The 13,108-nt window shown below is 57.4% G+C and overlaps 4 protein-coding genes across 4 annotated transcripts; all 4 read left to right on the forward strand.

Annotated features, from left to right (window-relative positions):
- Positions 1-1,223: 1,223 nt before the first annotated feature.
- Positions 1,224-4,363, forward strand: J3D65DRAFT_6906 (uncharacterized protein). Its single transcript, XM_066803908.1, has 2 exons — positions 1,224-2,961; positions 3,535-4,363. The coding sequence occupies exons 1-2, from the start codon at positions 1,510-1,512 to the stop codon at positions 3,907-3,909; spliced, it is 1,827 nt and encodes a 608-aa protein (XP_066659352.1). The 5' UTR covers positions 1,224-1,509; the 3' UTR covers positions 3,910-4,363.
- Positions 4,364-5,957: 1,594 nt separating this feature from the next.
- Positions 5,958-7,470, forward strand: J3D65DRAFT_7082 (uncharacterized protein). Its single transcript, XM_066804101.1, has one exon. The coding sequence runs from the start codon at positions 6,190-6,192 to the stop codon at positions 7,288-7,290; it is 1,101 nt and encodes a 366-aa protein (XP_066659353.1). The 5' UTR covers positions 5,958-6,189; the 3' UTR covers positions 7,291-7,470.
- J3D65DRAFT_7076 (ras guanine nucleotide exchange factor domain-containing protein) lies at positions 7,160-10,540 on the forward strand. Its single transcript, XM_066804100.1, has 4 exons — positions 7,160-7,621; positions 7,674-7,886; positions 8,085-9,928; positions 9,980-10,540. The coding sequence occupies exons 1-4, from the start codon at positions 7,372-7,374 to the stop codon at positions 10,061-10,063; spliced, it is 2,391 nt and encodes a 796-aa protein (XP_066659354.1). The 5' UTR covers positions 7,160-7,371; the 3' UTR covers positions 10,064-10,540.
- Positions 10,541-11,909: 1,369 nt separating this feature from the next.
- On the forward strand, positions 11,910-12,846 carry J3D65DRAFT_7036 (uncharacterized protein). Its single transcript, XM_066804096.1, has one exon. It carries the CDS (start codon positions 12,223-12,225, stop codon positions 12,778-12,780), a length of 558 nt encoding a protein of 185 aa, XP_066659355.1. The 5' UTR covers positions 11,910-12,222; the 3' UTR covers positions 12,781-12,846.
- The last annotated feature ends 262 nt before the right edge of the window (positions 12,847-13,108 follow it).

Consider the following 13,108-nt stretch of genomic DNA (forward strand, 5'->3'; position numbering starts at 1 on the left):
CATGGAGCTTGATCACATCACTGACGGTGCTACTGATGCTGACACCGCTATGCCGGATGCTTCTGCGCCGGATGGTGGTGATTTTGGCAACGCATGCGCGTTGGCTTCTTCTTCTTCTTCTACTGCTCATGTTGCTGGTGCTGCAACTCACTCCCTCCGAGAGAGGGATGTCCGGCACTTTATCAACGAGGTGAGCAAGCTTCCAGGGTGCAGGTTGACTGAGATTCTCGCTCGCCCCATCCGATTATGCAACACCACGAGCAGTGGTGTCACGTACTCTCGCCCTCTCGTCTGGTCTCATCCTCAGAGACATACACAAACCTTCGCATCCACTAGCTGACTCTCCTCTCACGTACGCAGGACTCCATGGAAGTAGACACGTCTACCACGCCGACCACCAGCAACAGCATCGGCAATGGCTGTGGCGATGCCATCAAGACCACCACCTTAGAAGAGACTGACGCCGGCTACAAGATTGTCAAGCCGGACGACTCGGTGGTTGAGCACATGGTAAGTTCAACTCATCCTCTATGACAGACGATGACGCTCTTCTTGCATGACGATGCGTGTCGAGACGATCCGACTGGCTGGCTCGAATGACTGACTGACTGACATCTGTGCGCAATGAAGGCCACATCTGACTCCGAAGGCCAGCTTGATCAATCGTCTATAGCAGCCATAATGCAGATGCAAGCCGAACAGAGGGCTTCACCCCCTTCGCCGAGCTTCGACGGAACGGTCATCGTGTACAGTCCTGAGAAGCTCTACGGTGACCTGGTGTATCGAGAGGCGATTCAATCGGATAGCGAGCAGGCCGCGGCAAAGGTTGAGGAAGGCATTCGAAACGTCCAGGTACGTGTGGATGCAGATGAGGTGCCAAAGTTCGAAGTTGCTGACTTGACCTCTTCACCCCCAGATCACGTCGACGTCGCATGATACTCTCGCCGAGTCGGACAAGTCGGGCGACCTCAGAGGAATGTCGGCCGAAAATGCGCTCCTCACCCGGAACACTTCACATTCTGGTCCGCATCACATGGATGCAGGTGGTCCGGCAAGCGACCAGGAGGCTTCCAGGCGCGACCACCATGACACTGACCACTTTCGCCGCTCGGTAGACAACTTTTTCAAAGAAATTCCTGGCGACATCGCATACAACACCGAAGCAATGGATACTGCCGCACTGCCGCAGCCCTCTTCCTTGTTTGGAGAAGGCGGCATCAGCACCCGTGCTGCCATTGAAGGCTTCCAGGTGCACGATCATGATCTGACTCTGGGTCCGGAAAAGCCCAATTTCCTCGTCGACCTTGCGAATCTCTATTCAAAGCCCGATGCCCAGGCTCCAGAGGGAGGTGAGTTTGCGCCCCACTTCTTTTGCTTTTGCAATTCTTCACCCGAGACTTTGATCTGACGCTTGTAACAGATGATGGAGACCACCCTATTTCACCCGGCCACGACGAAACTCCGGATGCAGAGGCCAACGAGGACGATGCGCAAGCTCTCGACTCGGACATGGAAATGGAAGACGACTATTTGTCCGAGGACAACGATGATCCTTCTGATGGCAACTACCAGGGCGACGGTGGAGAGCAAAACATGGACGCCGAGCCTTGCAACATCCAGTACGAAGAAGGTAGTCAAGAAGATGGCAGCGAAGAGGACGAAGCTGCCCACTCGTACGAGCTGCGGCTTGCAGCCCGTCAGGTCAGGCCCATCATGACCAACATCATCGACTGGGACGAGTCCGGTGACTACGATCCCTCCGAAAAGCGACCACCCAGGACTCCGGACAGGCGCTCCAAGCCCAAGAGACAAAGAGAGGATGGCGAGGAGAGCCCAACGAAGCGGCTGAGAAGCGCTCGCCAGCTCTCGCCGTCCAAGGCAAGGCAGCTGGGTGCCGACTGGGTTGTGACGCTCCAGCTGCAGTCCGCCGCAGGAAAGGAGCTGCTTTCGAGGTACCCGGACAACTGGCCGGAAGAGCACGACTCCTTTTTCCACGACAGCCACGTCATCGCTCCTCCTGCAAACCATGATGACGATAGCCCGACGAAGCGATGCATGAGACCCAGAAGGCGCCTGGTTCATTACGGCACGCCCTTTTGGGACGACCACAGTCTTCCAGTGATCACCGACCCTACCGGCGAACAAGACGACCTGCGCAACCACCCTGCTGCTCGAGGCTGCGTCCGCTGCCGTGAAGTCGGAGAAGTCTGTGATCTGCGCAAGCCTGGCGCCGTCTGGCCTTGTGTGCAGTGCTCGGAACACTACAAGGATGCTGGCGGACATATTCCGTGCGAGCTCGTCGCGCCTCCGGAAAGGAAGCAAGAGTGCGAGCCATGCCAGGACCAAGAGCTCGAATGCTCGTACGCTGTCGAGGAAGGAGAGGAGGTTCAAGACGACCATGTTGCACCTTGCCGCCAGTGTGCTGCCTCGGGAGAGCGCTGCATTGCCGGCCCACACAAGGACGCCATTCGCGTCCGCGCCACGTACTCGCCGCCGCCTGGTGTCCGCTACCACGCGTACAGGGCTTACATCTCCTGCACTGATTGTAGGAGACGAAAGAAATATTGCTCGTTGCGGAGCAAAGAAGATGAGCCACCCTGCGTTTCTTGCGAGGTCGCCGGCATTGATTGCACCTTTGAGAGGATTGTTCCGGTGCCCAAGACTGCCCCATCCCATGCTGAAATCGAGAGCATCGCCCCAGAGGTCAAGACTGCTCCGTCCAATGCTGCAGTCGAGAGCGTCGCCCCAAAGGCCAAGACTACTCCGTCCCATGTTACGGTTGAGAGCGTCGTCCCGGTGGCCAAGGTGGTGTCCAATGCTGAGGACGCGACTCAAGTTCCAGACAAGGCCGAGCCTCTCAAACGCGACCAAAAGCCATCGATGCCCTTCGTAGCCATGATGGTGGACATCAAGCAGCCAGAGCGAGGCCCCTCGCCAAAGAGCTGCAAAGCGCCGACGCAAGCCGTCGCAGGTCCTTCCAGGGACCCGAATGGCAAAGGCAAGCAAAGGGCGACGGAAGTAGCAGCAACAGGGCCAGCGGCGTACTACGCCAAATTCATGACCAAGGAGCAGGTCATGAAGATGGAAGAGAGTGCCATGCGATTCAGCTGCGCGAAGAAGCCGCGCCAGACCGGAGCCGTCAAGATGATCAACCCGCACTCGACACTGCACGTCAAGAGGGTCGAGTACGTGCCCTCGAACGAGCCCATTTCCGCCTCTGCGGACGAGCCCAAGATGGAGATGGAGGACGTCCACGGCAACAAGGGCTGCGTGTCCAAGCTCCTCACGGCCTTTGCTCATCCGGTCCGGTTCAACCTCCAAGGATCAGGCTGCAAATGGTGCGACTCGGTGTCGTACGGCCTCTACGGCATCGGCTGGAGGAAGCCCGAGGTCATCGCGTGGTCGAACCAGTGCGGGTACACGGAGCTCGAGGGCGGCCACCGCAGCGAAGGTGTCGAGGCGGCTTCCATGTGCGCAGACTGCGTGCGAGAGCGCTTCCAGATCACGGGCTGCGACGGCATTGCGGTCCACAAGAACGAGGAGTTCCACAGCGTGTGGCCGCTGAAGATGAGCAGCGCAGAGAGAGAGATTGCCATGACGGCCATGTTCGACCGCCTCTGCAACGGCAAGCCCGCGCCCAGCGACAAGTGGTGCAGCATCTGCGTCGCGCCGGCGTCCGTCGAATGTTGCCGCTCCCGGCCGGGCTGCTCGCTAAAGCTCTGCGATTCCTGCCACCAAGAGCTGATGCACTGTGGCGCGGGCGGACTCCAGCAGCTCTTGAGGCAGAGGATGTGGAGCGAGAAGGCCGTGACGGAGCTCAGGGCGGACGCTTGCTTCCTCGAAAGCGAAGGCGTCTTGTGCAAGTCGGTTTATGAGAACGCCAACAAGCAGAGGTCGAAAGCATCTTGAAGCGGTGGTTGAGGTCGAAAAACATTGAGGGAAAGTTTGGATGCGGTGAGGAAAGTTGTTTTGGTGTTTTTGCGTGCTGGACAACGTTTTCGACGTTGAAGGAAGTTGAGTCAAAACTGAGTTGAAGTCCGAAGTCCATTCGAGTTCCCTTCGAAGTCCAGTCGAGATTCATTCGAGGTCCAGTTGAGGTCGGGGTGGAAGAAGTTGAACGAGGTGGCAGTCGGCTGTCGAGGTTCAGTCAAAATCGACAAAAAGAGGTCGCGAAAAAAAAAAGCAAGGTCGATGAACGGGGAAACGAGGGTTATTCTTTGAAGAAGCAGCTGTGGATGCAGCTGTCGGGTGGATGGTGGTTGGACGACATCTAGCGACAGTCCGACAAAAGTTGGCGAATTGGCTGGATTGAGTTGTTTGGTTGGAGCCGGAGGGGGTGCGAAGAAAGTTATTTTACAAGTCCTCAAAAATACATGCCTTGCTCAATGAAGAGTTCTTACCATTCTGTCTTTCCTGTGCAGAAGTGGCCTAGCTTCGATTGATGAGAGGCTCAACCCAACTTAACTCGACGTTGCTGGATTGTTCGCCTGATCTGTTTTGCAGTGTAGGCCGTACATGACTTGGCTGCTGACGCAACATTCTTCGGCTGCAATCTTTCTCTTCTAGGCAGGCTCCTCTGCACGATGCCCTCCTCAACTTGGTCAAGACCCAAACGAAGTAGCGTTGGTGACATGACCTAACCACATAAGTCCTTGGGAGCTCTGCTTGCTCTCGGGCACGCCGGCAATCAGGTCCTCGCGCCGGGGTTTGAAACTCGCCATCGTGAGAAGAGTACGGTATGTAGAAAGGCGGTAGCTCGAATGCTCCCGCGACTGACCTCCCCATCACCGCGCACGAATGCTTCCAATCCATCCACTCACTTTCTACGCTCTGCTCTGCTCTGCTCTGCTCTATGCCATGCCATCCATTTGGCACCAAGCCAGCATCGACGCCTGACCAACCAACGGCATCTGTCCGCCTGCCTGCCTGCCTGCCTGCCTGCATCCCGCACCGCGCACACAGACTCCGCGCGGACCGCTCGGACCGTTGGCGTTAGCGTTGGCGGGCGGGCGGGCGGGCGGTCGGTAGGGAACGCACCAAAGATAATTGACAAAAGATGTTGGTTGGTTGGGTGGGTCAGGTGAGACGAGTCAGCGCGGCACCCGACTCGCACAGGCAGCATCGCGTGGCGGTAAGCATCAAAATAAATAATGGGTGGAGTCAAGTTTGGAATTATGATTTTCTTCTTCTTTTCTTGTTGGCTTGATGGTTTTTGGGTTGGGCGGGTGGGTGGGTAGGTGCAGGCCGGCACCGACGACGATGACAAGGGGACAGGGGTCGCGGGATCTGGATGGATCTGCCCCCCTCCCTCCCCTCCCCTGTTGGGTTCCTTGTCGGATCGGTGGGGTGGGGTGGATGGAGGGTTTGGTGCGGTGCTTGGGTCTTGGCTCTCGGCTGCAGAGAGATGGACGGCAGGCAGGCAGGCAAGCAGGCAGGCAGGCGGGCGGAGGGTGGTTGGGACGGTGGTGACTGAGTTTGAGAGACGAGACGTGTGAAACTGGGAAACTTCTGCGCCGTACGGCGTGTGGAGAGACGAGGGACGAGCTGTACGGTAAGGTAGGCAGGTGTGACATGCAGGTGACGGATGAGAGGGGGAGGCGGGGAGGGGCATCTGACAGCCAGGCCATGTTGGAGATGATGTGCTCGGGAGATGGACGAGATGGACGATTCAAGGATGGATGGGCTTCATTTCATGGGTGTTTGCAAGCTGAGGTGCAGACAAGCGAGCATATCTTTCATGCAGCAAACGCCAGGCAGTGCAAACGCGAGGGGTGATCTGCTGCTGGGGGTGGGGTTAGGGTCGCAGGTCGCAGGTCGCAGTCGCGGCTTGACTGAGGTGGAAAATCTGGGGGCAGCCTTTTCGACATCAACAGGGAGAGGGCTCCGCTGCGTTTTAAGCATGTTTGAGAGCACGCAACCCGAGGGCGCGCGGCTAAATGCCCTCCCTCCTCGGAGCCCTCGCTGCAAAAAGCCACACCGGTGACGGCCATGAGTCTGCGTCACCGATTGCGGGTCGGGCGAGCTTGTTCTGTGGCCATGACTACACTGGCCGACTTCGTCCCGACATCATTGAGATCGTCTCTGGGTGAAAATTGTCGCTTCGGTTGACGTGTTGATGTCAAGCTGGAGCGGCAGGCGGGACGGAAGCCCCATGGCCAGGCTCCCACGTCGTAGGGATGCAGGGCTGGCATGAGAAACAACATGGTGCTGGACAGTAGCAGGCGAAGTGCCCTGTCCAGGCTAGCCTGTCTTTCCTTGCAGTGGGGAGCTCGGTCGGTTGGCCCATGTTGCTCGTCGTCGTGCCGGGCATGGCCTGGCCGTCGCTGTCTCCGTCGCTGTCGCCGTCGCCGTCGCCGACTCCGGGGCCGTGATGGATGGATGCTTCCGTTGCGTCGCAGCCCGGCTCACGTCCGCATGCCACGCCATGGGAAAAGGGCTGCAAGTAGATCGTCAAATAATGCTCCTCTCGCCCGTGGTGTTGAGCCTGCTTGCAACCTCAACTCCATCACCATGATGCGAATAACGCTGACCGATAATCTTGCTACCTCGACCGGCCAGAAGCGGCGGCCTTCGACTGCCAATGCCAATGCCAAAACTGGCTCGGGCGTCGCCTCGCCTCCCACGCGCCACCACCAGCACCAGGGGCGCTCGTCGTCGTCGTCGTTCGACAGCGTCGCCACGACAAATACAAACACGCGCAAGCCCTCGACCTCGACCTCGTCGTCCTCCTCGTCACGCCGTCTGCATATGCCCTGGAGCGCAGGTGGCTTGTCCCGCAAGGACAGGGACAAGGCCCTCCACACGCCGCCCCAAGCCTTAGCCCAAACCCAAATCAACCAGCCCGACAGCGAAACCACCTCCAACCCACCCAAGTCGTCGCACAAGCACGCCGCCTCTACCACAATCACCCCTTCGACCTCCGAATCGCCCTCCTCCTCCCATCCCATCACCACCCCCGCTCAGCCCCCTTCGAGACCGCGCCTCGGGGCCAGAACGCTGTCCGCCCCCCTCGCCCACTCCTCCCTCGACAGCCCGCCTGGCGTAAACGGCCATGATTTTCAAGCCTACCTAGATTACTCCCGGTACCTTTCCGGCGACGACGAAACCCCCCAGGACGACATAGCCAAGGACCCTTTTTTCCAACGATATCACGAGTCACCCCATTATACCTCCAACGACAGACAGTCGCCAATGGACGGCCCCCACGCCAACGGGCCTCGCTCCCCTCCTTCCCAGGCGCGTACTCGACACCTCCCCCTCGCCGCACCTGCGCGCCCCCCTCCCCGCTGACTGACTGCTCTGCAGACCGCCGACCTCCAGGACATAAACATCGGCGTCATTGGCGACCATGGCGTGGGCAAGTCGCAGTTCATGGGCCGCGCATTCGGCATCGTCGGCCGCCCGTGTGAGCGCATCGAAACACGCAAGCTGTCCATTGACGGCGCCATCCACACCGTGCGCCTCGTCGAGATAGCCTTCAACGACTTGGACCTCGAGGACGACGACCGCATCAGCTGGCCCGACAAGGTCCAAGACGCCCCGATGCCCCGGATAGACGGCGCCCTCATGCTGTACGACGTAATGAACCAGGAAAGCCTGGCGCAGGTGCCGGGAATGCTGAGTGCGTATTCGCCCTGTGCGACGATTGACAATGGCTGATTTTGGCTCGACAGACGTCGTGCACAAGACGGCGCTGCCCTGCGTGCTTGTCGGGTGCAAGTGCGACCACCACCCCGCGCATCGCCAGGTGGATCCGGCCGTGGTGGAGCAGCGGGCCAAGACATTGGTGGGAGAGCTTCCCGCGTTTCGAAGCTCAGATGGCTCCCCCGAGAGTCAGAGGCTCTGCCTTTCGGTCATGCTGCGGGCCATTTTAGCATCACGACAGGGTGAGTGTGTTCCTTCTTTCAATGCTGCCGTTGCTTGTCTCTGCTGTGCCCCTATGAGACCCCCCCCTGTCGCGCGCATGGGTGGGTGCTCGGTCCGGCTAGCGCGTTTGCTGTTGCACAGCACCTGCTGCTGTTTCATGCGTGCGACGTGTTTCACGCTCGCCCAGATCAGATTCATTTTGTCCTGACTGCCTGCAGACTCGTCCAAAGCAAATGCTGCTCTCCGCCGCCGCGCCGCTTCCAATTCGTCCGCTCTTCGACCCATCTCCCCCCGCCCCGGCTGGAACAGAAAACATGAACGCGCCAGCTCAGAGTTTTCGGGTTCGCGTCTAAAGCTCCAGTCGGACAATGATGCAGAGGTTCAAGTCAAAACCGCCCCCCGTGCCTACAACGCATTTGCCGACCTCGAAGAACCTACCGCCTACGACTCGTTTGGTTCAGAAGCCAACGACTCCGACTACGAACCCAGCATCGTCTCCGTCATGCCCTCCGACGAGAATGGATACACCTTTGACCAGCTCGTCGACCGTCTGGTCGCCCAGCCGCAATCCAAGCAAGACACCAAATTCATCGCCATCTTCCTCGCCCTCTACCGCAAGTTCGCCGCCCCCAGCCAGCTCCTCGACGCCATCATCAAGCGCTTCGACGCACTCGAGCACGAAAAACACCCCAAGATGATCCGCACGACCTCGCAGCTTCGCCATCTTTCCATCATGGACCAATGGCTCAGCAATTATCCTGGAGACTTTGCACATCCCCTTACCAAGCGTAAGATGACGCAGTTTGTCAACCGCCTCTCGCACAATCGAATATTTGCCGTCGCATCGAAGGAGATTTTATCCGACCTGGAGGTTGCTCACGAGGATGACGACACCGACTGGGCGTGCAACGACAAGAACCGGGAGCGTGCGGATCAGGGGAGGAGCCTGTCAGTCAACCATGTCATTGTGGCCGAAGAGTCCGAGGACGACTCGCTCTCCAAGAGCACCACCGACTTGTCCATCAGCGTGACAGGGGATTCGCTCAGTCAAAAGGATGCAAGCTCGAGTCATTTCGAACGCTCCGGATCCGCAACCTCGACGAGTTCGGCGGGAACCATGCTCAACACGATCGATGCTGCACGGCGGCAGGCCAAGCTGCTCGTACCCATCCCTCGCGCACAGCTGACCAAGACGCAATGGCACCTGCTCATGGGCGAGCCCGAAGAGGGCATTGCCCGCGAATTGACGCGAATCGACTGGATCATGTTCTCCTCCATCCGGCCACGTGATTTGGTGCGGCACGTCAGTCTCAACGCCGCAGAAAAGAAAAAGTGCAAGAACCTCGACAACGTGGACCGCATGATTGAACACTTCAATCACCTTGCGTACTGGGTGACCAACTTTATCCTCCTTCGCGACAAGCCAAAGCACCGCGCCATGATGCTGGAAAAGTTCATGAAGGTCGCGCGCAAATTGCGCGAGCTCAACAACTACAACTCTCTCGGCGCCGTTCTGGCTGGCTTGAATGGCACCGCAATCCACCGGCTGGCGGCGACGAGAGAGCTCATCCAGCCTCAAATTGCCAAGGACTTTATGAAGCTGGAGATTTTGATGAGTACGCAAAAGAGCCACTTTGCGTACCGTCTTGCGTGGGAAAACTCGTCAGGGGAGAAGATTCCCTATCTCCCGCTTCACCGACGAGACTTGGTGTCTGCTGCAGAGGGCAACGCAACCTTTGTGGCAGACCCCAGCAGACGGCCCTCTGCCAACCCACAAGTCGCCATGGCCAAGGCGGCGAATGCAGAGGGCGGTGCCGCAAAGGCCGAGGCAGAGTCGGCTGCAAAGCTTCAGGCAGTGTTGAATCGGACAGGACAGCAAGAAAAGGAAGCGCCACCCGGAGGCATCGAAGGCAGGGAACGGATCAATTGGAAAAAGTTTGCCATCATGGGAGAAGTCATTGTCGGCATACAGCGAGCCCAGGGCGTTCCGTACCCAAACATTGCGCGGAACGACGACATTAAGAGCCTTGTCCTGGACCTGCGGATATGCAAGGACGACGACGTAAGATGCCCTCGACCGAGTTTTCGTGACAGCCGCTGACATTGATGATAGGAGCTCTATGACAGGTCTACATGCCTCGAGGCGATTGGAGCTGCTGGTGAACAGCGCCGCAGATTTGCAAACTGGTTCCGGTAATCAAGACGACGCCTCGTTCGATTCACGGCTGGCATCGCGGTCCACACTGATTGGGTTTCCCTTGGAACACGCCACTTGGATAATGTGCCAGGACGACTTGGGGTCAGGCTTTCCACATCTACATACCTATGAGGACTGTCCGAGCGAATCTCTGGTGGTTGCATCCGCCCGCCCCGCCTTTGGATTTTGGCGACGGATGCTGGCCGTACTGCTGCACTCGGGGCGCTCTATCCATTGCGCACTCCACAGCAGGACATCATACGGCCATAAGGAGACAGACCACGGACGGGACTTGCGAGGCGAAACGGACGTCTCTCTCTCCATCATCTTTTCGAGACAAACAAACAAACGTGTATAGTATAGTATAGCGAAGACACGCGGACACGCGCGTCAGTCAGGGGTTTTTGTCGGCTTTTCAGAAGATACCATTTACGCAGCAGCGAGCGAGCGCGGGGAACAGAGGGAACGCGGAATCCAACAACCTTTCTACTACAAACGCACTTTTCTCACCTTTCTCATACATTCTTCATTTGGTTTTTGCCATATATCTGTTTCTACCATTTCGACCTCATCTCCCTTTTTCGACTTCGATTCCCCGTTGTCTACAATTGCCTCGCGAGCTACCTACATACTCACATACCTACCTACCTACCTACCTCTCCATCTCCGGCTTTTTTTTTCTTTTCTTTTTTTTTTTTTTTTTTCGCCGCTTCGCTTCGCTTCGCTTCGCTTCGCTGTCTGTCTTAGTCCGTCTACGGTCCGGTTCGTCCGTCCATCCGCATACACACATTCATACATACATACATCCACACGAGGGAATAAGCATCATCGCACGGGGCATCCATCCATTCATCCATCATATTTCCTTCCTTCCTTCCTTCCTTCCCTTTTCTTTCCCCGCCGTTCGGGCGCCTGCGGCTGCCGCTGTTGCTGTCGCTCCGCGGGGCCGTCACGTCATGCGTGTCTCTTTTCTTCCATTCTTCGTTTTTGCCTTTTTTTTTTTCTTTTTCTTTTTGTGGCGCAGGGTTTTGCTTTTGACGTAATGACGGGTGTGCATGGAGTAGTTGGGGGGCGGCGGTTGCTGGTTGCTGGTTGCTGGTTGGGTAGTCGGTTGGTTGGGTTGTCAGTCAGTCTGTCTACCTTGCTGGCCGACGTTTTATGCTTTTTGCGGGGGAGAGGGGTTTTTTTGTTCTTGTTCTTCTTTTCTGCTTTTGTGCGTGGTATGTATTTCGTGGTGGCGCTAGGGTGGGCTGGTGTGCGGTTTTGCTTTTTTTGGGTGGTGCGTTGGCTGGTTTTGTTGGCTGGCGGTCTGCGAGGACTATTTTTACTTTCTTTGCTTATTGTTGTCGTCTTTTTGTTTGCACATACATACATACATCTATCTCGCGCCGTGGGAAGGGCAAGGCGAGGTGGGAACATGGGGAGTTTGAGAAAATGGGAGGAAGAAGGCGAGGAAGAAGAGGAGGAAAAAAGAATGAAGCCAATTGATGTGACTGTCGCCCCTACCAGCGCGTCCAGTCCAGTGCAGTCCATCTGCCTACCTTGTACCTACTGTACTGCATGTACATAGTACAACATACCGCAGCAGCTGGCTGTGCTCGCTCCCGTCCCTCTCTCGGCCTTCCTATTCTCCTGCCCTCTCCCTCTCCCTCTCAGCCCCAGTGTCCCGTCCCCGTCCCCGTCCCGTCACCGGCCGCTAGCCACCGTTCCATTCGCCGTTCGCCGGCCTCGCCATCCACCCATCCATCCGTCCGCCCGTCCGTCCATCCCTAGGTACGGAGACGAGCAGATCTATCGGCCGGCCGGCCGGGATAGGAGTGGACGTAGTTCTACAGGCCGCCGCCGCCGATCGCTGCCTTGATGACGCGTGGATCTACCCGAGGCGGTTCGGCGTTTAGAGAGGAGCGAGGGGAGGGAGGCTCGGGGTTTGTTTGTCGATTGATGGGGTCGATTGAGGGAGGCGATTGATTGATTGATTGATTAGATGGGATGGGATGGGGTGTCGATGGTGGTGGTGGTCAAGGACTACGGACGGAATACTCCCGTCACGTCGTCCTTCGTCCTTCGTCCTTCGTTCTTCTTCTTTTTCGGTAGATATCCCCATCCATACTTACATATGGATATGTAGGTACCTACCGTAGAGCATACATACATGTAGCATGCATGCAGCATGCACACGCGCCGCGCCCTCTTCCTCCGCTCTCCCCTTCCTTCTCTCTCTTTCTCGAATCTTGCCCGCCTTGCCCCATCGCATCGACGTAAACACCTGCGCAACTACTCCACACCGGCAGTGCAATAATCCCCACCCAGGCGCTCAATCCAACCCACTCAACACTGCGCAAAAAAAAAAAAAAAAAAAACTCTCTGAGAAAAAATCGACAGAAAAAACTGGCATCGCGCATCCCTCACCGGTCGGTCAATCGGTCAACACCGACATCACCACTACTCTATGTAACCCGACCCAACCCGCGCGCGAGTCAGCCATCTCGCTCGCTCGCTCGCGTGGTCGCCGCTGGGGTCCGTTGCACGTCTGTCTGTGCCCGCGGTGCGGCGGGCGGCGCGTGCGAGCGAGCGGAGCGAATGATCAGCGAGCAAAGCGAGTGACTACTAGCGTCCAGCGAGTGCTCTTTCCGAGGCTCCACTTGTTGGGCGGGCGAGTAGTGGGCGCGCGGGTCTGCCCTATGAGATTGAGGCGCGTGGTGAGTGGTAAGTGGTGAGTGGGCGGGTTGGATTATTGATGACTGTACATACTGATGCCGCAGGCAGGTTGTACATACAGAACATATGTCGGTCGGTTGTGGAGTGTGATGATGGTGGTTTGGTACGTGTGTGGGTTGAGCCGAGCTTCTCTACAAATCTTCTTTTGAGCTTTCGTATTCTGATGTCTTGTGTTGTTGTTCTTTGTATTCCTTGTTTTTCTCTACATGCGGCAAACCCTCTGCACGTACTCGTGTTGGTGTTTGCCATTGGACTGCGCGCTGCCTGTCATTGTCGAACCGCGCTCGCTCTCGCAGTCGTAGTAGTGTACGGACGAGAAAAGCGGTA

The sequence above is a fragment of the Phyllosticta citribraziliensis genome (genome assembly GCF_038025025.1).
Source record: "Phyllosticta citribraziliensis strain CPC 17464 chromosome Unknown J3D65scaffold_1, whole genome shotgun sequence".
Lineage (NCBI taxonomy): Eukaryota > Fungi > Ascomycota > Dothideomycetes > Botryosphaeriales > Phyllostictaceae > Phyllosticta > Phyllosticta citribraziliensis.